General features: G+C 39.3%; 1 protein-coding gene across 2 annotated transcripts in view; it reads right to left on the bottom strand.

The window, feature by feature from the left end:
• The window catches only part of TLL1 (tolloid like 1), a 192,530-nt gene that overhangs the window by 110,402 nt on the left and 57,658 nt on the right, over positions 1 to 24,470 (bottom strand). For both annotated transcript variants that reach the window (XM_077846571.1, XM_077846572.1), the window contains exon 2: positions 240 to 347. In XM_077846571.1, the coding sequence (XP_077702697.1) occupies positions 240 to 347 (108 nt within the window). The remainder of the gene's footprint in view (positions 1 to 239; positions 348 to 24,470) is intronic.

The raw sequence follows: 24,470 nt of genomic DNA, 5'->3' as shown, positions 1-24,470 counted from the left end.
CTGCAAAGCACTTAAACCAAGCATGGTACATGGTAAACATTACAAAATATCTGTTAAAGAAATTAATTAATAAAATTAAAACCATGAACAAAATCTAAATTTTCAAATAGGTTCATTTATACTTAGGAAATCACAGTTGATCAGCAGGACATTAAAAGTGACCCAAAGAATACTAATAGCATTTCAAGAGTATCTTTTCTCCAAAATGAACACAAATTCAATCAAATAATTAACCATACCTGTGGTATGTCCAAGTCCAAAAGGGTTCTGTGTAAGGTCAATTGTCCTATCAATTTGAAAGATACTTAAGTCTTCATCATCTAAGGCAATATCACCCCAAAACACAGCTAAAAAAGAAAAGTTCAATTAAAATGTAAAATATTTGAGGGCAAAGCCAATGCAAACAAAGCTAATTAGAAAAATATTGCTAAAAATATGGAAATGCAGCCCATATAGACAGTCCAGAAAGTAATTATAATTGATAATAATATTAGACCTGTTACACTAGAATATGAACCACCTGGGAAAGGGTATGATCTATCTTTTCCTTCTTTGATGTTTGAGGGAAGGGATTAAGTCATTTCTTTGAATGAAATGGGCACCGATTTATGGGGGAATTAGAAAGTGAATTCTGCAGCATGGCTAACTTGCAAGTAAGTGAAAATCTGATGAGTGTGCTTGAATTTACAGTGGATGCCGGTCTTCACTGCCAGGTAGAAGGAGACATAGTAGACTAAATATTGTCTGTTACAGCACCTTACTCATCACATTTTTATACAATTATATGCACTTTGTCTAAAGATGACATTCCTCTGAGCTTCTGTAAGGTGCATAAATAAACATCAAAATAATATTTAAGTCAACATTTATTTAGTCAAAGACTAGATGCTACTCCTTTGATCTTTAATGATAAATAACACACTGTCCATATTTCCAGGAGCTTCAAAATCATTGCCCCAAATCCTGAAAGCCCTCTGACTCTATCTTTTATATCCAGTCTTTTGTGCTACTTAATACAACAAAGCTCTGTAAACCATTGTGGGAAAAAAATGCGATAATCTCTTTAAAACCAGTATGTGGATTTCTCTTTTAAGGTCAAAAATACATATTAACATAACAAAAAAATTGCTGTCCTTTTTATTTCCAAAAAGTGGAGTAATCAATCTCCTAGTGCTGCAAGATGTCAAACTATAGTAAATTAGGAAACATAGCAAATTTAAGAGAGAGAATAAACTAATCGTGAGATAGTAAAACATTGACAAACGCCTTGGAAATTCTGTTTCATGATACAAGTTCACAAATTTTCTTTTTCAAGATTTTCTTCCAGTTTTTGCTTTGCAAAACCAAAAAGGAAAGGAAGAAAATACATTAAAATTTGGGGAAGTAATGAAATCTATGCTTTTCAAATCACTGTCTTTTAGTAGATTTGAACCTTAACATTTATGAATTTACGTATAAAAAAAACACTAGGTAATGAAATTAATTTATGAAATTTAGGTTTCAATCCCGAAAGTTATACAATACTTTAGGTTTTGGCCAAAAGTTTGTTATATAAAATTAGGTTCGTTCCCTCATACAAGAAGACATGATATAAGAAGGGATTAGATTTATGTGTGAATCTAGAAAGGAAGAAGATAGAAATTAGCTCGAGGTAGGTTTTCGGTTCAACACGTGGAAAACTATTCATTAAAATCAGAATTCTCTCATCAAGCCCTGTCTTCCACCCTACTGTCAACGGAACGGCCGTCCGTAGAAGCAGAGAGACGCTGGCTGTCTTTTACTATCCTAGAGACGAAGTAATGAGAGGTCTGTAGAACAGTTTACAGCCCTGGGTAAGAGGCTGGCCTTGATGCCTGACATCGAAGCCAGATTCTATTTAGCTTCCTCCACATGGAGCAGAAACTACGGCTGTTCCGTTGCGCCTACAGCCAGACATCCCAAGAAATGGATGGCCTGCCTAAACAAAAAGCAAAAGACTGTAATTACATAAAAGGCTTGTCCAGTTTTATAAAAATAAATTCTGTACTTCTTTGTTCAAGATCTTACACTCTCAGGTAAATCCAAGTTTGCTAGTTATTTAAGTCTTCCCATTATGTGCATTTACTATGCAAGCGCTCGAGGGTCCTGATGGCAGGGACTCCCAGCCTCCCTCTGCCTTTCTCCGTGCTGGGGGCAAATCGAGACACGAAAAGAGGGTTACTCCAGCATTACTGGAGTGGGAACTAGAGAGGCTCTGGCCAGAACGCAGGCTGTGAGATCGTAGGTCTGGAGAAAGGCCTTAGAGTCTACGTTTTTAACAAGCTGCCATCACTGCAAATAATTGTCATGGTCATCATCTTTATTAGCATTATTATTATTTTTTTTTTTTTGCAAGAACCAACTTTCACTCCTCTCTGAACCAGCTGGCTAACGTGAAAGCGTGAGGCCCTCGACCAAACAAAATGTAGCTTGTCAGTCCTCTATTTATATAATAAAAGTAGTACGAGTATGAGTAAAATAAAACCCAAATGTGTTTTAGATTTTTGTTTTCTTGTAACAACTTTTCACATGCAATAGGACTCATGTCTTGATGGATGGATTATATCAAAAACAGATCAGCAGTCCAAGGATATAACACTTCACAGAAGCAAAAACATTACTTCTGGGGAGAAGGAAAGGCACAAGGCCAGATGACTCTGAAAAGGAGACAAAACTGTCCTGAAATACAGAAACCCATATTTTATTTACTGCTATCTTTTTCTGAACTAAAATCTTTGGAATATTGTGGCAGTTCTGAACACACCATGAATTGCTTCGGGAGAAGACCAAATATTTCTGTGAGAACAAGCCATCGTGAACGACAAAGCCAAGTCACTGGTGTGCAAACTTGATCTACTGCAGGCCACGAACATCTTTAAATTTTGATACTATCAGCAGGAAAAAAAAAAAACAGCTTAAAATTAAAACCTATCATACAGTTTAAAATGCACAATTTCTTTCTTCACACTGCACACATTTAAGGGTTTCCTTCATTCATCTTCTAGTTAAATCTAAGTGTCCTCTTTCTGCATGCTGAAATACTTATGCATTGGTACAGCAAGCTGGACCATTACACCCTGTAATACATGGATTTAGAATTTGCATTATAATCTAACACGTATTTGTTATTTAAGCTCCAAGATCCTTGTAATTCCCAAATCCGCGTTGGAGTTTGTTGTTTTCCTTTCTTTACGGTATTTTCTATTTGTTTTGCATCAAAAAACCCGCAAAAATTAGAAACAGTTTTTAAAAGTATGCATTATTACTCATCAGCCCCATTTAATCCAGTGATTTGAGGTTGGGCATATCGGAACTGAAAGCAATACAGGACACTGGTTATAGATGATAATACTAAGGAAATGCTCAAGTGCACTTAGAATATTTACTATCTGTTTGGAATTCTGCTTGGATTCCTATGGTCAAAATGGGGTTGGAGCTAAGCAACAGGCCAAAATAAAATGTCAAGAAGAACAATTTTTAAACTGCATGGAAAACCACAGGTATTGTTTTTCTTCTGAAGGCTATTTGCATTCATAGTACAATTCTTTTTTTTTTTTTTAATCAAAGACCAAGAAAGACAAACAGCTTCTACCGTAGTAGGTAAACACATTTTACAACAGGATGTATGGTCAGAATAAGCAATCCAAGATCGCGATCCCCTACACCATAACTCTAAATGAGATTTCTCCCACCCCTTCAAGATTCCCCGACCATCTTTAGCCTTTCTGTTTGGAAGTTGGGATCCAAAGGAGTCTTCAAGCTCGTGATTCCCTAAAAGCTGCATGCAAACAAAACAAAACAAAACAAAACAAAAAAAATGCATGAGTTTACATATCCAGTCGCAACATGTTTTTGCAGGGAAGAGGTCCACCACAGGTTGTCAGAAAGGATCACACAACGTCAAGAGCCACTACCTTTGCCAAAAGCAAAGCCTTTCGGGAACACGCGGGAGAAAACGCTTGCAAAGTTAAGTATCCTCCCCAAAATGAATACATTTACTTGAATTAATGCAAAAGCCTGTGACAGCTGGTCACTACTTGACAGCCTATCATAATAGATGAGTTGATGGGGTCTCCTCAGGCATTACCTATAGGAAGCCCTTCCAGAACCCCCCCGCCCTTGCAACTGATCTCGTGTCTCACCTGCTCCTGTGTCCCGCCCGTGCTTCTGTCAGTAATGGACCAGCACGCAGGGTTTCATGCCATGTCTTCAATAGTCTGATCTTCAATCTAATTTTGAAAATACTGACCACAGGAAGCCCGTGTGGCTCATCCTTAAACCCTCACGGCCAGAGCGCCTGGCAAAAAGTAGGCCCTCGATATGTCTCGATACACAAAAAAAAATACGGATGAGGAAATACCCTGGATTGGGGTATAGCTTACGTAGGACAAAAATAAGGCTAGCCACGCTACACACTTCCCAGGTTTGCCTTGAGACTCAAAATACTAGATAGTCACCATTCTAAGGAATATTTCAAACCATTTCAAGCCAGAGTGGATTACTGTTGTACACTGGACAAAAATTTTTAAAAAGGACAACCGCCTTGCTTATTTTCTGTGGTACATGTTGTTGAGTGTCCTTTTTTCTCCAAACATCACACCGCTACGCTCAGGAAATACAGACCTAACAAATAGGTCAGTTATCTTGAGATTGATGAGATCTGAAGAGAGAGCTCAGCTTCCACAGTAGCCAAGAGCACTTGCTTATTGCACTGTTTCCATATACAGTTTAAACTTTCTGCTTTTATTGATATTGGATTTAGGGAGGAAGAATGATGTCATGTGAAGGCCTGACAAGGCCGCTTTGGCTGCTCTACCCCACAATAAAGGCTTAGTAAAAATTTCCTCAGACAAGGACAACAATGAAGGCTCAAAAGTCAACTATTTTTACTTGATTGACAACCACGAAGCAAATTCCCAAGGAAAAGTAAGATTTGGCCAAAGTTCTAATCATACATTTTGGAGACATTGTTACAATACTTAAAAGGGAAAATAATCTTCTGGTGGCATTTCATACTCACAGAATAAGTTTTTGCCCCCAAATGACACACATGAAAGTTAATTTAAGTTCCAAGTCTGGGAAACAATTAACTCTAAAGTCTTGATATACATATTTTTATACAGACTCTCAGAATTAGTCTTCAAAAAAATCAGGATGAGAATCATTTTATGTAGTATATATTTCCTTCTCAAATTCCTAATAATAAAAAAGAGAGTATCTGCAGTCCAATTATTGTACTGAATGTAGGAAAACAGCCCATGCAGGGACGCCTGGGTGACTCAGTGGTTGAGCGTCTGCCTTTGGCTCCTGGGGTCCCGGGATCGAGTCCCACATCGGGCCCCCCCGCAGAGACCCTGCCTCTCCCTCTGCCTGTGTCTCTGCCTCTCTCTCTCTCTTTGTCCCTCAGGAATAAATAAATAAAATATTTAAAAATAAGTAAAGTAAATAAAAATAAATATTTTTTTCTGTTTTAATGCAGTTCTACATTACAGATACAGTTAAATGCTAAATTTTCAAATAAGCATCTTTCTTTTTAAGACAGAAAACAAAATTTTTCTCATAACAAAAGATCCATTGAAATGCCATATCAATCTGCATTTATAGCCCACAATGCCCATGGATAGGATTTCTCAGAACATTTTTAAAATATCACCCATACCACAAATATTCATTCTGAACTCTTTGTCTCAAAAGAGAAAACACTGACAGAAAAGTGCTTCGATCAAATGATGTAAAAATCAATATTGAAACTTTCTTTGCATATGGCCTAATAATTTGTTACAAGCCTTAAGAAAGCAAATTATCATAGTTTCTAAGTTTTTTAAAAACTTCCATTCTTATACTGCTCAAATAATGAATATATAATCAACAGCTACCAAGATCTGGTTTATTTATGTTTCCCACATCATAGATCTTGTAACGACAGCATAAACACTTGTTTTTTCTTCTCTCAGGCCCATAATTGTTTATACTTGTGGCCACTTGTGCAGGAGTCAACCCTGATACTTCTTTCTTAATTAAGTTTGTTTATTTTCTAAATATTGACACTAGCTCTTGGGGTAAATATTGATGTCTTCCTGGAAGTAAGTCTGCTCATGCCAATCTGCTGTTTTCTATATTCTAGTTGTGTTTTATCCACTGGCTGGTCATCTCATCACACAAACAGAATCTTGTTTCCCACTTTTTTTTCCCCTATTTTTATTGAGTCTACTGCTAGGAAGGGTTAAGAGAGAACGTTGCATTCCAACCTTTCTGGTTCTTTGTAAAAGATTTCCTCTTGAGTACCAGTCCAAGGCTGAGTTTTTTCTTTGGTTAATATCCCCCTGCAAACCCATAAAATAACATGTGCCCAGTGGAATAAACTTTACAAAATGTAAAAACTCCTTGACATCCCAAGAACTCAACTCCACATACTGATTTCTATTTCCTCCTTCCGTGGCCCCAGTGACTTTAAATAATTGGAAGGGTAATTAAAGGAAATTTTATGCACACTAAAAACAAGCAAAAATGGAAATATTCTATCAACATTATTTTTAGCATTTTACACTCTTACTTTAAAAGATCTATAAAGTTACTAGAGATACTACTATAAAGTGTCAGTAACTTATGTTAAACGTGTGGTGCTTAATATCAATAAAGTACTTTATTCCTTTCAGGGCTAGGATATTGATTCATATTACTAACCTGCTGATAAAATTCACTGTTTTAAAAACTTACCATCCTCTATTGCCCATCGTATAATACCTACCTTTTACTCTAAGTAGTAGTTTATTAGGACCGACTTTGGGTTATTTGTGAGAGTCACAAGATTCCGAGCCAGAAACCACACCTGTCTAAAAATTTCAGTTTGAGGTCATGCTGGCGACTCATCTTAACCACATGAAGGTCTCACAAGGGGAATCAAGGAATAGATGGTTCCTTTCTTTTCAGATTTGCAGAAATAAGGATGTTACCTGCACTGACGTATGGAGATAATACACTTTATTGAAAAATGGAAGCATTTACTAAATGAAATGGAGTTAATCATGACTTGCATATGGGAAAGGATAAATAAGACTCTGCTTACCTAGTTGCAATATTAATATTACTGAGTAATCTGCCTATAATGTTTCAAGCCTTGTTCGAGATAATAAAGGAAAATGGATGTGGAAATACAAACAGAAATCCATGCATATCTAGCAAACAAAATCTTTATAAATGCCAGGAAACCACTGTCCCTAAATATATCATTTTAAAATTTAAATATTTAGAACTAGCACAAATTTTAGCTAATAGATATAACTAGTATCTTGCCATTAAATCCCCAATCTTTCTGGAGTATTATTGATTATATAATTTTAAAAAGAAAGTAAGTCGTAAGTTTAAAAAAAACTGCTAAATGCATATCATGAACAAAAATTGTATCTTCAGTACTGAGCAAAATAATCCAGTGGCATAAAAAAAGAAACCTATATATTAATTCACTTTAAAAGTTGTTGGAGGATTATAAAACAGTGTCTAAAATAAGAAGAAAGGAATTTTAAAAAGGTCTTAAAGAAACTCTCCAAAAGGACTAATATGTTTAAAAACGAAAGTTTAAAATCCACTTTTTTTCTTGAATTTCATTAGTGGCCTGTTCCGAAGTAGCAGATGAATGACTATTAGAGCCACAGTCTAGGAGGATAAAGAAAAAGTAATTTAATGTGCAGCCAATTGTAATGATGGGCTGTCATTCAGAGATACTCGGCAGAGTCAGAGCTAAAGGTACAGAACTGGTAAGACTGATACTGTGCACAGTTGCTAGGGTGATGGGACTAATTCTGACAGTTTTATCTATTTTTACTCTTCCTTGCAATAATTCAAAGTGACCCAGCCCCACTTAAAGAATGCCCATCCTTTCTCCAAATACCTGCAATGCCACCTCTGTCATAAGTATGTCGTACAGCTAGGTCTTCAATTCTGTTTCACTAATCTATCAGTCTTTAATACCGTATTGTATCGATAACACTCTCTTTACGATGAGTCTTTTTATCGAGTAGGAGGACTCCCCTAAGTCTTCAAAATGTTCTCAGCTCTTCTCAGAAACAGGATTTTCCATGTGAATCTCAAAAGCAGATAATCAAGCTACAAGAAAAATCCTTTTGAAGTATTGATTAGAATTGCATTGATTCCATAAATTAATATAGAAAAAGTTCTCTCTTTTTTTAAAGATTTTATTTACTTATTTGACAGAGAGATAGAGTCAGAGAGCACAAGTCGGGGGGAGATGGCAGAGGGAGAGGAAGAAGCAGGCTCCCTCCCAAGCAGGGAGCCCGATGTGGAGATTGATCCCAGGACCCTGGGATCATGACTGGAGCCACCCAGGTGCCCCACAAAAGTTTTCATTTTAAAGATACTTAATTTTCACACTCATAATCCTATTACAACTTATTTTGGTTTTATTTACATGTTCACATAAAGCTGTAACTTTTTCTTCATAAAGGTCTTAGACACACCTTGTTGAAATTATTTCTAGGTAAACTTTCATATTTTGTTGCTATAATAAATACAAACATCTTAAATATTTTCTAGGTGTTATTTGCATATAAGACAATAATTTTTATATTTTTATCTCCTATTCATCAGATATGTTGGATATTTCCATTGGCTCCAATAGATTTCTTGCATCTTGTAACCTAGATATTCCCTATCCGCATCGCCCCTATAAATATAGAGAGGGATACCACCACGAGAGTCTTTTCTATGGTAGTTTTTAGAGGATGCTTTGATGAGCTGCCCAAATCCCACCTCTGATTTGAAGAACTGATTCTTTGATGGGCTTCCCAAATCCCACCTTTTATTTGAAGAATTGATTCCCAGATGCTGGAAAGGTTTTGACTGAGACTTCAGCTATTCAGCCTCTTGGCTGAAAAGCTGCAAAATTCATAGTCAAGCCCACTTCATATAGGTAGCCAGCATCCAGTGAGCTTTAAGAGTATAGTCACCTCAAACTAACTTGGGACTCTGATGGGTCACCACAGCATCAGCTCTCATCCTCTACAGCCTGATAGAAGACAAAATTAAAAATAAGGTCCAAAGTCCAAAGCCAAATCTTAAGAGCTATAGAACCTTAAAAAACGGCTATCCTCCCAAGCTCAGCAGGTCAGCTATGCCATAGTTAGATCGTACTTCGGAAATAATGGTACCGACACATGGGATGAAGAATATGAGTTGAGTCACCTGAAAACTGTGACCCTCAAGATTCCTCTGAAACTTTTAAGCCTGAAGAAGTGGCCCACTCCATCTTATTAAGGACCAGTGTTCTTCCTTTATTTAAAGATGATGCAGTGACCCTACCCTGAAAGACAACATGCACTACTCAAGATCTACCTTCACTTCCCTTTCTGCTGCTAAACCAATAACTAGGGTTAAATCAAAATATAACCTGACCAGGATGAGCTAGGCCCAAACCAGGCAAGGACTGTATCCAACATGTACTTAGAGGAGCTCAGAGATCACTCAAGGACTCAATCTAAGGGATGGACATAAAATTATATAGGAGCATGCAAACGTGCTATTGGGATAAAGCATGAAACTACCATAAGTAAGAGAAATGCCAGAACGGTCATGTCAGAGGGATTGAAAGGCTCTGAGAAGTAAACATGCTTGAACGGACGTATAATACTCAGCCAGAAAACCCAGCAGATGACTAGACTATGTAGAAAGGCCCTGAAGATTCACCATTTACCAAGGCTAATTAGGAACACACTGATGAAAGAAAAACTAGCATCACTAAGTGATAGTCTTCTAAAAGCCAAGACTGATGGCAGATGATGATGTTACAGGGCTGGGTTCACTGACAACAACAGATAGGATGGACTCTCAGACAAACAAACAAAAAACAGAGATCATAGGACAACACTCCATTACACCAGCCAGGTGGAGGCAATTATCGTAATGCATGGCAAGGCTGTAGTCTCATGCAGGAACCCTGGCCCTGAGAGGGTTATGATACAGGTCACAGAACATGGGATCCAAGGGGCAAAATAGATGGACTGCCAACAAAGGGTATTATTTCATCAAAAAATATGGAAGCTTGATGATTAGAAGATTAAGACTGGTTACCCTCCCCCCCCAAAAAATTAGATAGATAGATAGATAGATCTTGAGTTTCAAGATATAAGCCAGTTTTCAGACCTGGAATCCAGATATGGAAGAAGGAATTAGGGCTCCAACAGAAATAACTCTTTAATGCCATACAAATACATGCTAATGATTCTCCAGTCCTTCCGCAGAGGCCTATAGCTATTTCATTAGATAACCGTACACAGATATCTTGAGGACTGTTGGAAACAGAGCATGAAAGGGAGACATAGTCCTTAAAACTGAATAATAAGAAAACATGTAAAATTAACAAATTCTTAACAGCTGAGTGTGGGCCAGCATCACATACACACACACACACACACACACACACACAGCCAAGAGAGAAACAGAAATTGCCCTATTACCATCACCCTCAGTTGTCCACATCCCCACAGCTCAGGACTCTGAGCATTGAGATATCCTGGTTCACAAAAAAAAGGAAGGAGCTTTTCTGCCAAATAGCAAGACAACTGAACTTTAAACTGTGACTACTACTTGAGTACTTTCAGCTTTTTGTGCCAAGTGTTCAAAAAGGGTACAAGGGTATCTTACGAGCAGGTAAGATAAGGTGTAACCATCCTGACTAGGTAACTGACCTTGATCATGAGGAATTGGGACTGCTGCTGTACACCTGGGAATGGAGGAAGATGTTTGGCAGAAGGTAATCCTCTTGGATCACACTTCTTAACCATAAGTGTCAAGACTTATGACACATTCTTGACCAATACATAACACTTTCTTGACCAATTCTGATTGTAAATGCAGCAGTCATGGCCTCAAAAGGGTATAGGAGCAGTGGCTTAGCACCCTTAGGACGTGGGTATGGGTGACACCAACAGAAAATCCATCTACACTAGCCAAGGACAACCTAATACTGACAACTCATAGGGTGAGAGACCTTGGAGAGGAAAAAAGCACTCATGAAATTCAATTTCTGTCACACATGACAGTTACTGAATCACCAGTGAACCAATTCAATGTTCTATATTATATATTCTTCAAAACAGAGTAATTATACTCACTTCCAAGAAGCATACTCCAGAATAGTCCATTTGAATCAGAAAAAAAAAAGGTAAATATTCTTAGCTTCCACTCATATATGGTCAAAAGAATAATGTCTACTTTAAATGCTGATGTTCTCGTGCCTCCTATGAAGAAAAAAAGGCTTAAACCAAATGTCCTCCTACAGCCTTCACTTACCAGGAGAAAAGAAAGATTGAGAATGAAAAGTAGTATTCTCTAAAATACTTTAAATGTCTCTGAGAAGTCACCTGCTTAAGAACACTGTATGTAGTCATATCTCCGTTTCTGGAGAACTGACAGTAGCGGATTTCCATGGGACCATTTCCAAAACCATAGTGAATCTGTATATTTTTGTTCCTTCATTTGTACATTTAGAAATCACAGAAAGGAAGGATGCTTAAGGAAGCAGTGATATTTACCACATTTTTAGAATATTTCACTTCTAGCATAGAGCATCTCTAAGCACAAACATTAATGGGTTTAAAAGCAGGCACTAATTTCTTTTATTTTATTTTTTTATTCCAAAAAGGTGGTCTTCTTTGGCCTTAGAACACTCATTAAAACTTTAATGTTTACATCTTATGAAGTAATGAGACACTCAGAATCTTTCCGAGCTTGTGTATTTAAGTTAATGAATTCCCTTGGAGTTACACAGGATGAAAATTTGTGTGGGAACTGTAGATTCCTGTGAAATTATACATACAACATTACACAGAGTAAAACTCTAGCTAGGAATAACAACTTCTCATAAACTTTATATGATAAGAATGTGCCCTAGTGATAATAAAATATACAAAACAAGATTCTTCAAAGGATCAGTTAATGTTTTCAACATTTTAATATGAAAAAGTCCTCCTAGATTCACTGATTAATAATTCTGAACTTGTGCTCTATAGTTTATTTTCATGACATCAAGAATGCCACACACTCATGAAAGGAAGAGAAAAGCAGACACCAAGTAATTTCTGTTAGGTCATCTGCAAAACAATAGCAAAAAAAAAAAAATCCACAACTTTATGACACTCTCTGCTATCATAACTTCTATCCATTTGAGGACATTTTCCATAGTATTTTTCTCATAACGTGGCTTGGAGCTAGAATTGTTGAATCTGGAGGCTCTCTGAATACACGCAACATATAGACGGCATTTTTTAAATGTGTGTAGATGCAAATTCTTACAATGTTACGCACGCCAACTCTGCCAAATAAAAGTTATGGACAGTCTTGATGCTTAAAGGGTTAGGGTTCTGAACTCCTTCTAAATGCATGTCCACTGAAACACAATAATAAAGGTAAGATGACATATGCAATGATAAGATAAACCAGTTAAGCATTTCCATATAATTAAGTACAAACACACTGGGAATGACTGACGATATTTGGCCAACCATCAAGGCACCGATTACAATTTTTAAACTGAACTCAAGCTTTCGGTACTGGAGTTCAGTTGAATGTTGGCAAGGCAATGTTTCCAGGTTCAAAGAAGAAGGTCCCATGGTTATCAGAAATCTCTCATAAAATACTGGAAATGGAACAGAAATTAACATATTACTTAAAACACCCAGACGTATAAACCTAAGGGAGAAAGCAACCTTCCAAATATGTTTTGAATTTTGCTAAACAAAACATCTCAATGTGAAATTTAATTTTGCCAAGCTCAAAACACTCCCAGGTTCTCCAAGGCTTAACACGTACACATTTATATCCTTTTTTGCACCACCCAGGCGGCAATGAAAACAGCTTTCCAAAACCACAATCAACATGCCTTTGACCCAAGTTCCCTATGTAGCTCATCATGACTATTGCTACGGTCACACAAAGGGAGAAGCTTGCTTTTCATTCAAGAGATGAACTATTATAACAATTCCAATCTCAAGGTTTGAAAAAAATGACATGTTCATAGCATACATTTCAATCTGAATCTTTTTTTCTTAAAAAAAAAAATATTGGCAAGACAAAACCTATCATCTCCCCTTTTTTAAGCCATAAATATTAAATTCATTTAGCTTTTCTCTGGGAAAGCTGATACATTTAAATAAACATGTATTTAATACAACTATTTAGCAAATAATGATCCTCTAACATAGAGCCCAAAAAAGTAAGAACTGAGCCTGAAAATGATCACCTCATTTCCAAAGAGCAGTGAAAAAGCAGTGTTTTTAGCTATTCATTAGCTTGGTCTATGCTCTGGTGCAGAAAACTAACAAATTAGCAACCCAAGGTAAGGATTCAGAATTGGCGCTGGGGGCAGAAAAGGTGTGCTTAGCGATGCTCCGGCCTACAAGCCGCAGTTTGCTTCCTGTTAGAAATGCGTGAGTCCGGATCGTATGTTACATAGTATGGCTCCTAATAACAATATTTCTTTCAAAATAACCTCAGAAACTTAGATACGTGCTTCTTGTTGAGAAGTTCCATGTTGTGGAAGAGAAGACAGTAAGCACAAATACATTAAAATTCTTGCTCTGCAAGCAGGATTCTGAGACCAAGGACAAATCATCGTGGATCACTTCTCGTCGGTGTCTAGAACTCAAAGGATGCAAAAAGTGCAATGCACACACTTGATGCTCGTCCTAATTCTGTGAGGCTGGTCCAGCCCTTTCACGGATAGGAACGCTGAAGCTCAGTGAGGTATGCAAACTGGTCTCAAGTGAATTTTAGCAGGGGATGAAATTCAAACCCAGGCCCTTTATGTCATATTAACTCATGAATACACCCTAAATAGAAACTAGAATGTTGTATTAACTCTTGAGTAAACGTTAAACAGAAACCAGACTAATTGTCATCGGATAAAGGATGAGCCCAATATAAATTCTATCCATTGCCTTTAAAACTGTGTTCCCTTCCAGTGATACCTTAGTATATAAGCTCCCTCTTCTCTACCCCATATTTATTTTTTTTTAATATTTTTATTTATTTATTCATGAGAGACACAGGGAGAGAGAGAGGGGCAGAGACACAGCAGAGGGAGAAGCAGGCTCCATGCAGGGAACCTGATGTGGGACTCGATCCCGGGGCTCCAGGATCACGCCCTGGGTCAAAGGCAGGTGCTAGACCACTGGGCCACCCAGGGATGCCCCCACCCCATATTTAATAGTGTGGGTCGTCCCATTCGGTTGACTCGGCCATCTGCACAGAGCCTTTCCATCTTCTCTACTGTTTCTGTCGCATGCCAGGCCAGGCTCTCATCACAAACATGAACTGACGGCCAGTAGCTGTCTTCCTGGCCTCCGCAGGCCACTCCATCTGATCCATCGCTCTGGAACGCTCCTAGCATTACCTTTCGACACAACATGGGCCTTCAACAAATGGCTTCATCTTCTTTGGTACCATTTCTCGAAGCGTGAACTTCGGACTAAACCCATTAGAATTAGCAAGGACCTAGAAAAAGTGTTGATACCTGGCCTCGAACTTCAATGCATGGAAATATACTGTCTCCAGATTGGACCAGAAGTCTGTCCTTCAGCTCCAAGGATGATGCTTGCGTATAAGCCCTAAGTGTGGGTGCCCCCCACCTCTGTGTCTGGCTTCATCGTTCGCTCCACTTGTCAGCCTTCTCGTCGTCCCAGGACCACAGGCTTCGTTCTGCTGTTTGCCTCCATTCAAGCTGTGACTTCCTCCCCCTCCCACCCTCATGCCTTCGAAGCTTAAATGCACATCCTTCCTGCTGCCGCTCGAAGTACCGCAACGCTTCTTGGTACTCCAGGTAAGTGATCATTCACATCAAATGTTTAGATGGCAACACAATTAAACCTAACACATGTGCCTCGCTCCATGGAAAGTGCATTGCTGACTTTCTTGGTCGGTGACTCAAAGTGGACACTACGAACACGGGCTATTGGAGAGACTGCAGGAATACACATCTGTCCTCCTCTGGTTCTATGGGGCCACTTCCCCAGCTCTCTGCATACTCACTTCCAAAAGCTTGGCTCAGTCCTCTTCTAGTTCTTAGATTCAAAGCTAATAAGTAAACTTATTCAAGAGCTCTACCAAGAAGGCTTCGGTAAAAATCCCAAGAAATAAAGTGCCCACTTAACGTAGGGTTTTATGACACAGATTTGTGTCGCGTGTTGGAGTTCTTCATTCACTTTGACTCAAAGCTCTACTCGTTAAGGGTTGAAAAAGCTCTAAATCTGATTTCAGAGTAAATGGGGATTTTTTTTTTTTTCAGAGTAAACAGGTATCGATAAAATCTTTAGTAAAGGAGTTTTAACGTGTAGGCTCTCTTAAAAGTAAACATAATTTCATCAAAAATTACCCAAATACTTCTACAAAGAAAGAGTATTAAGTCTTTTTGAGTCCAGGATACATCTGTATTTAGATTTTGGTTACTTTGATTGGACACAGAACAAAGTCATGGACAGAGTAAAAACCTAATTTTAGGAATCTAAAAGTCTTGGACATAAGCAACCAGGTAATAGCAATCAGCATAGTTTTCACATATTAAAAATGAAAAATAGAAGTGCCCCAAATTATGCAAGGGGTGATTGAGATGGATGGATCCATTTATATTTGACAGAACGTTTAGAGAGCCTTTGAAATACCCGCACCGCAACCCACGGAGGGAGGAATGACAACATATAAAGGGACTAAAGAGAGATTCAGCGAACAGTCAGGACTAATCAGCATTGAGGCCAGAACGAGGGCCTAACTCTGTGTGACAACTTACGAAGACTGAGCTCTTGGGTGCAAACACACACACACACACACACACGTAGACGTTTTGCGGCCCTATAGCCTACAAATCCAGTGTTGTTCTCACAACATTTTATTCGTAACTATTCTCATACCTAAAGCATTGCGTGTAACAGGCACTAAAGGCAGTACGTACGGTACAGGCGCTGGTAGACGATGACTTTCAAAGTAATCCAGTTATCCTCAGATTTTAAAAAGCCAATGGGAAAAAAAAAAAAACTGAACTTAAAGAAATTCATCCCGCAAATCGCCAGGCTCATACCCAGCCAGTCGGATTCCAGAGCCTGAGCATTTAACTCCGACTACTCTTCTGATATCTTTCTTTTATTCATTCATTTTATTTTATTATTTTATTTTATTTTATTTTTATTTATTTTTGCAGTTCATTCCTTTTAATGTATGATGCTACAATACGTCTCCCCACCAGGCTGTAAAATCTTAATGAGACTTCGCCCTATTTAGTTTAAAGTCTCTAGGTCCTGGCACAGTGGCCGACAGAAATTCCTCATTAGGTGTTAATGACCACAGAACACTAGCAAAGACATCTCTTAACACGCGTTATTTCAGTAACTGGTGGTATTTTTGGTGTTGTTCCGCCGGCCTGGGATCTCTTACTTTTCTCCCAACCACACCTTCTCATTTCACCTGTTTTCATACTGAACGCACAGCTGCTGCGACTCTGTACGCCTCAGAGCCATCACCCTGGAGACCCATCCTCAGGTATAGACACAGACTCTCACCTAGGAAGGTGTCACTCTTCCTCCTCGTACTTTATGATCCATTATGGACAGAGGTCCTTCCAGCCCTCTGCTGATAGTACACCTTCCCCCCTTCACCTGGATTACCCTTTCTTGTTTATTTTCTTCGATCCTCACTATAAAAATCCTCAAATCACAGAATCAAAGTGCAACCTTCCCTGAGCCGTTAGGAAAACGTCATTTCTCCGACTTACCCTCACAAACAAAGAAAATACAATATACGACACATATAACATAGTGATGACCATCATGAGAAGAAGGTAATCCCAATAGGCGCTCATTTAAGGGCCTTTGTATTTGAATCTTAAAAACCCAGCATGTCCCACTGCCTGCTTTCTTTTGCTGTCACACCCGAACATCGTGCTTGGCTGGTCGTGCCTCGACTCTCCACCACACTATTACTAAGCTGGCGGTCATGATTTGTTCCATTTGTCTTATGAGTCCACCAATATTTTCCAGATCTTTACAAAAATCTTCCTTTTGGGGAGCCCACTTGCTTCCTTTGTGCATTTAGCCCTTTCGGTTCTCTCAAACGTCCAGGTGTTCTGAGTATTTCAACAAAACAGCTACAGTCAATCTTACCGAGATATTCTTAGAACTCTCTTCTCCCCATATCTCTTGGCATCCCCGTTGCTATCGGGTAACGTTGTGTGGTCCTTTGCAACATTCTTACACAAATCCAATTAGCAAATATTGGAAAGAAGCCAACAATTATTTAGAGGAGTTCTAGGAATAAAGATCCCAAATAAGATATAATAAAAATAAGTCTCGAGTTTGAAAGTAAAAACCGTAAGATAGTATTCAAATTAAGAATTGTAGCCACCAGAGTAAAATTTGAAATACATAAATTAGGGGAGCACCTGTGTTTGAATAAAATCAAGGAAAGCAGAGACACGAGGAAATACTGTAAGTTTATTACAAGAGATTTTTGACACAGGAGCTCCTCTTAGGTCTAGAACCGCACAGTGATTCGCCAGAGAAATTTATTTTGATTGTAGAAGGCTAGCGTTCACATTCCAAGTCAGAAACAACTATTTCCTCATGAAGTGAAAAAGAGATTGAAGGGAAATTATGACCTACTGTTAAATAAGGAGAAGTGCTTAAGCGGCATCGCGTCCTTGACTAAACTGAGTGAAATTCACTCTGCATTTGTGCAAAAAAAAAAAATATAGATATATATATATTTATGACATATATATGATATATATATATGACAAAGAGCAAATGAATGACCTATCTTGAAGGTGTTTTTTATGAGAATAAATACCATTGTAGTTAATATTGCTGCAAATGGAAAGCAACAACAACAAAACCAGCTGGGCGCTACAGCAGGAGGTGATATAAAAATAGACGCTCCATGGAGAGAACACAGCCGTGGAGAGGCAGGTAGGAGCAGCTCCCAGGGCTGCAGCACTGGCACACTTAACCAGACTCCAGATGGAGCAGGGAAGCTTGGGGGAGCCAAAGCATGCGAGAAGCACAAGCCGTCCATCTGGCAGCAAGTGCTTCACGGGTCCTGAAAACCGCAGGTTGGGTGGGAACCTGAGCAATGACAATAAATATCAAAGGACACATACTGTACACACCCCCTAGGACCGGCCTCCCCCACGGATCATCTGACCCTCTATTCCCCAAACCCATGGTTTACTGTCAAAATGTTGAAGTCACACGTCCTTTCACCGTGACGCTCATAATCATGATGTCAAACCCAATACCTATATTAGGATGCCCTGACAAGACAACTGCTCTTCACATCTTATCCTGACCTGCATCATCGCTTTACGTTAGTTAGACGTGTTATGCCTGTTTGGAAGATCTGGGGGAAAAACTGAATCTACAAGCATTATAATTAATTAAACATAAATGAGAAAGTTGCAAATTAAGCAAATGCGTCAGCAATGAAATCTATATAATAGGTTTCCTTTTTCTTTTTAAGTTCATTCTGGCTCTTTAGTGGGGGGACACCGTGTTCACTATAATTTGGAAGACAAAAACAAGGTCATTTCTTCTTTAAATTACTGAATCTATTGACCGTTGGAAAATATTGATTTTTTTTTCTCCCACTGATATGAATTGTAGGGAATGAACAGAGGTATTTTGGCAGAGAGTCGATTCTATTGTGTCTTCCATCGACTATTAATACAGTAGAATCATGAAAACCATAACCTTAGAAATGTCCTTAGAAAGCATTCAACATCCTGGGGCAGTAAGCCTTCATTTCTTTATTTACTTGTATTTCAAATGCTTCAATCCAACCATTCTCATCAATTTTCCTAAGAAATCTATACGATGCAAAAGCAATTGTTGAGCGAGGGGTCCCAGGTCACAAAATGAACAATGTCTAAAATTCAGACTTTTATTTTTTATTTTTATTTTTTTTAATTTATTTATGATAGTCACAGACAGAGAGAGAGAGAGAGAGAGGCAGAGACACAGGCAGAGGGAGAAGCAGGCTCCATGCACCAGGAGCCCGACATGGGATTCGATCCCGGGTCTCCAGGATCGCGCCCCGGGCCAAAGGCAGGCGCCAAACTGCTGCGCCACCCAGGGATCCCTAAAATTCAGACTTTTAATCCCTTGTCCATGGTCTCCCTACCTTACTTCCTCACCATGCAAATCACTGTTAACAATATTGAAGACATTCACAATGTAGAACTTAGGCCCAAGCGAGTTTTCTTCAGAATTAGAGTATAGTCTAATCATTTAAATGACCTGAATGCGTTCTTGAGATCGTATAAAAATGTGAAGTCATGCCTAGCCATAAGATTTCATAGTTTTAAGAGGCCAGCAATGCTGACAAAGTAACTATGAAATACGATAGAAATTCAGTATAACCTGGAATATTGTTCATATCTAAGAGAGAATCCTTTCCCGTCTTCCTCGACACGGCCAAAATTGCAGAGTACGTTAGAGTAATTTAATGAGCGGGAAACTGGATCTTCAATCACACGAGAGGTATTTTACTATAGGTCCTATTTGTAACTGCAAAAAAACAAACCTTTTTATTGCTACCTGTTCAGAGCTGCCTGGCCACAAATACACGAGAGGGTTGTTCAGGTTTAGAGCACAAGCGTGGAGACAGGCACCACGCTAGGAGAGTGCGCAACACGGTGGATGTGCGGGTCCCAGCCCTGAGCCCTTCTGTCTCCACAGCACAGCCCTAAAGAGAAGGAAAATGCACAAGCAACGGGAAGTAGGTTGACTTGGTAGAAGGGACTCGTGACTGTGATGGAGTCAAACCTTGCCAGGAGCACAGTGCGGTGCTTGGTCACCGAGGGGAGCCCACTACCCTCCAGGGCACAGGGCTGAGCAGGGAGCCAAAGGGTGCCCCGAGCCACTAGAGGATTCCCTTGGCCACAGTACTGGGGCGCCACGCACGAGTCAGACACGACGCACTCATGCACAGTCTCGCCAAAATTCCTCTCCACGCACCCACCGCCTCCCTAGGGAAATGCTCATCACTAGCTCTTCCTCTTTGACCAGACATGTCCTCTTGAGACTGCCCCTGTTCCCCATGGACCACCCAGACCTTCTTGAATAAACCTACCGGAGCTGCTCTTAACTGGCCGGTGGCCAACACGACCATGACAGACCTCCTGGTAGTGGCCCCGTTTCTGCCAGCAGGCGGAGTCTGGGGTTCCCCTTGGTGCAAGAAACCTACGGCTGGGCCCTGTCCCGAGCCCGGCCTCTAAATCCGGATTCACCCACCATTCGCCGGCTCCAAAGCCTCATCCTAAATTCCAGCCCTTCTGCAGCTGCAGTTTTCTCTCGTGAAAAGATTTTAACCAGAATTTGATTTCTTTAGTAGACACAGGCTGTGCGGATTACCATTTCTTCTTGGATGGATTTTGGTACTCTGTGTTTTCCAAGGAATCGGTACGCTGGCAAATGTATGCGCATAGGAGGTTTTTTTGTAGTTTTCCATTTTAATAATACTGGGATCAGTAAGTACATCCCTGCTTTCATTTCTGATGCTTATGATTTGTGTGTCCTCTTTTTTCACTGGGTCAGTCTGGCTAGATGTTTATTAATTTTATCGATTTTTTTCCAAAGAATCAGCTTTTGGCTGCATTGATTTTTCTCTAATGCTTGTCTCTTTTCAACCTAAGAGATTTCTGCCCTGATGATTTCCTTCCTTTTGCTTGCTTTATCTTTTGCTTTGTCTTCCTTTTCTAGACCTCGAAGGTGGAAACTCAAGTGATTGATTCGAAGACTTTTTTTTCCTAAGGTAATAATAAGAATTTGACATCATGAATTCCCACCTAAAAACTGTCTTAGCAACATTATAAATATTTTGATATGTTGAAGATTTACATTCTTTCAATTCAAAATATTTACTAATTTCCTTTGATATTTCTTCTTTGATCCTTTGGTCCATGGATTATTTACTAACATTATATATTATTTTGTGTTTCCAAATATTTGGAGATTTTTCTATCTATTCTTCTGTTATCCATTTCTATGTGAACATCATTATAGTCAAAAAAATAGAGCTTGAATAATTTTTTTGTACTTAATAGGGTTTATTTTATGACCCACAATGTGATCTATCTTGGTGAATACTTCATGTACCTTTGAAAAAAAATGTGTATTCTGCTGTTGATAAGTAGAATAATCTATAAATGTCAGGTCAAGTTGCCTCTGTTGCTCAAGTTTTCTGCCTATATTTGCTTATTTCCTATTTATCAATTAGAGAGAAGGGAATGTTAGAGTGTCCAAATATAATTGTCCCTTTCATTTCCATTCATTTATTCATTTATTATTATTATTATTATTATTATTATTATTATTATTATTTCATTTATTACAAAAGACCTGCACAAATTGTTACGTCTCGGTGAGCTGACCCTTTCATCATTATATAATATTCCTTTTTGTCCCTGGTAATTTTCCTTGTTCTGAAGTCTTCTTTGTCTGACATTAATATCGTCAATCTGGCTTCTATTTCTACTTAGATTCATGTGGCATATTTTTCCATCCTTTTATTTTTAACCTACTAATATTATATTTCAAGTGAGTTTCCTAGTAAGAAAACGTAGAGCTGGCCTTTGCTTTTATAGCTAATCTGATCATCTTAGCCTTCTAATGCTGTCAACCATTTACATTTAATGTAATTATTGGCTTACGTGGGTTTACAGCTGCCATTTTAGAGTTGCTTTTCTACATGTTCCTTTCGTATTGGTTTCCTATCACTGCTGTAGCAAATCACCAAAAATACAATGGGCTAAAGTAATGCTCACTTATTATAATATCAGAGTTTCCAGAGGCCACAGGTCCCAGGCATAATGTGGCTCAAATAGTTCCTCTGCTTAGTGCTTCACCAAGCTGAAGCTGAGCTATCAGGAGGGCTACACTCCTTCACGAAGGCTCTGGGGAAGAATCAGCTTCTCACCTCTTTCAGTTTCTTGAATGAATTCAGTGCCTTACAGCTATTGAGATGATGTCCTGTTTCTTTGCTGGCTGCTGGCTGGAAACTTCTCTCAGCTCCTTAATGTTACCTGCATTCCTCATCCCCTTGCCCTCCAATAACAGCAGGTTCAGTCCTCGTCTCATTTCAAATCTCTCTGACTTCTTTTGCTGAATCCTTTACCTTCTTACCCTGCCTTTTCTGCTTTGCACGGCTCATGTGATTACGTGGAGCCAATCTAGATAAACCAGGATAATAATTTCCTTGTCTTAAGATCAGCTCGTCCCATCTTAATTATCTGCAACGTCCCTTCAGAGCAGTACCTGGAGTAACTTGATTAAATACCCAGAAGAGGAGAATCTTGGAGGAACACTGTTAGAATTACATCTACTACAATTTGTCCTCAGGCCCCCAAAGGTTCAGGTCCCCCCCAAATGCAAAACACATTCACATCCATCCTTCCCAATCCTCCCAAGAGCTTCATCCCATTACGGCGTCGACTCAAAGCATAAAAATCTCATCTAAATCTCATCTGTTCAAAAGTCCAAAATCTCTCATCTAAATCAAGTGTGGGTGAGTAATCTATTAAATAGAACTCCTGGGAACAATCTTTCTCTATCGACGGACCCATGAAATTAAAGACACATGTTATCTGCCTCCAGTAAACTGTGAGGCAGGCATAGGTTGTCCGTTACAAACATGCTGCTTCCACCAGGGGAAAAATAGAAGGTAAAGCACAGTCATAGGTCCAAAGCAGTTTCAATATCCAGGCAGGAAAAATACATTAGGTTTCAAGGCTTGGGAGGAACCCTCTTTGGCATTTGGTTCTGCCTTCTAGGGTCCTAGTTCCAGTCTTTGGGCCCCTGATTCTGCTCTCCAATCAATCTTTTCCTTTTTCTTTTTCTTTTTTTTTTTTTTGACGGGTGGTCCTAGGCTGTTGGAAGCGCTTCTCCTCCCTTTTTCTTTTTCTTAAGATTTATTTATTTATTCATGAGAGACAGAGAGAGAGAGAGAGAGAGAGAGAGAGAGAGGCAGAGACACAGGCAGAGGGAGAAGCAGGCTCCATGCAGGGAGCCCGATGTGGGACTCGGTCCCAGGACCCCGGGGTCACGACCTGAGCCAAAGGCAGACACTCAACCACTGAGCCACCCAGGGGCCCTCAACCCTGTGTTTTCTCTATGAAATGTAGCACCTGTTACAGCTGAGTAGTTTTATCAGGAGTTTCACCTGCCAGCAGAATTTTGGAGATCAAACAGCCTTATTTTATCTCATACTCTCTTGTCCTTTTCTGTCCCAATTGGCAGTGCTTCCACCAGTTAAAATTCTCAAGAACCTCATGGGCTTTGTGTGAATTTCAAAGGGTTTCACACCCTTAGACAAGATGCTCCTCTAAAATTTTTCCTAGATAATCTTTTCTCTAATTTTGGCTTCTGTTGAGATGGTGGAAGGACAACACCCTTCAGATTCCTAGAAGCCCTCTGGTTTAAACGAGGGGCTCTGTAAGTCACACCCTCAATCTCTGCAAACATCCCTTTATGTACCTGGATACTTGATCTTTTAATCTTTCTAAGATTCATGAAAGAGTTGTAGAGTCCTACCCTTCAACTTTTCTCCAGAGCACCCTTTAGGGACAATAAATCTCTTAATTTCACAGTCTTTTGCCATCTGGGTAACCTGAGGACTTCCAAAGTCATTAAGTCCTTCTTCCTTTTTGTTTAATAGTTTTTGCCCCAATTTATCTTTCTCTCCTCACATTTTATTACAAGCAGCAAGTAGAAACCAGTGTTTGTGTCCTCTCCCAAAATCCGTATGTTTAAACCCTACCCTCAGTGTGGCTGTATTTGGAGTAAAAAAGTAATTAAGGTTAAATGAAGTCATCCAGGTAGGGCCTTGAACCAATAGAATTAGCATCCTCATAAGAAGAGAAAGATCTTGCCCCTTTGCAAGAGCACCAAGACATCATGTGAACCCACAGCAAAATGGCAGCTGCCTACCTGCCAAGAGCAGGGCCCTCGGAATGAAACCGACCCTGCTGACATCTTGATCTTAGACCTCCCAGCTTCCAGAACTGTGAGAAATAAATTTCTGTTGCTTAAGCCACCCAATCTGTGGTACCGCGTTACGGCAGCCTGAGCAGACTACTACCCCAGGTAGCACCCTTAAGGTCTTCTTCTTTGCAGCTATCAAGTAAATGCCATGTTGAGCTTGCAGGACCATTTGCCAAGTGTTCTGTGACTATAAAGCATTGATCCCCATCCCTCCCATTTCTAATAACATGTTCCTCCTTCCCTTCTACTTCCTCACCAGAAGCATCCTTAATGTCCATATTCAAGGCAATCTAAGTGGGTTTTTTCTACCATATTCCTTACAGTTGTTACAGCCTCCGCCTACCATCTGAATCCAAAGCCGTTTCTACATCTTTAAGTATTTGGTACAGAAGCCCCCTACTTCCAGGTACCAAAACCTGT

Source organism: Canis aureus, chromosome 13 (genome assembly GCF_053574225.1).
Source record: "Canis aureus isolate CA01 chromosome 13, VMU_Caureus_v.1.0, whole genome shotgun sequence".
NCBI lineage: Eukaryota > Metazoa > Chordata > Mammalia > Carnivora > Canidae > Canis > Canis aureus.
Note: the sequence above shows the minus strand (reverse complement) of the source record. Positions and strands in the feature narration are given on the sequence as shown.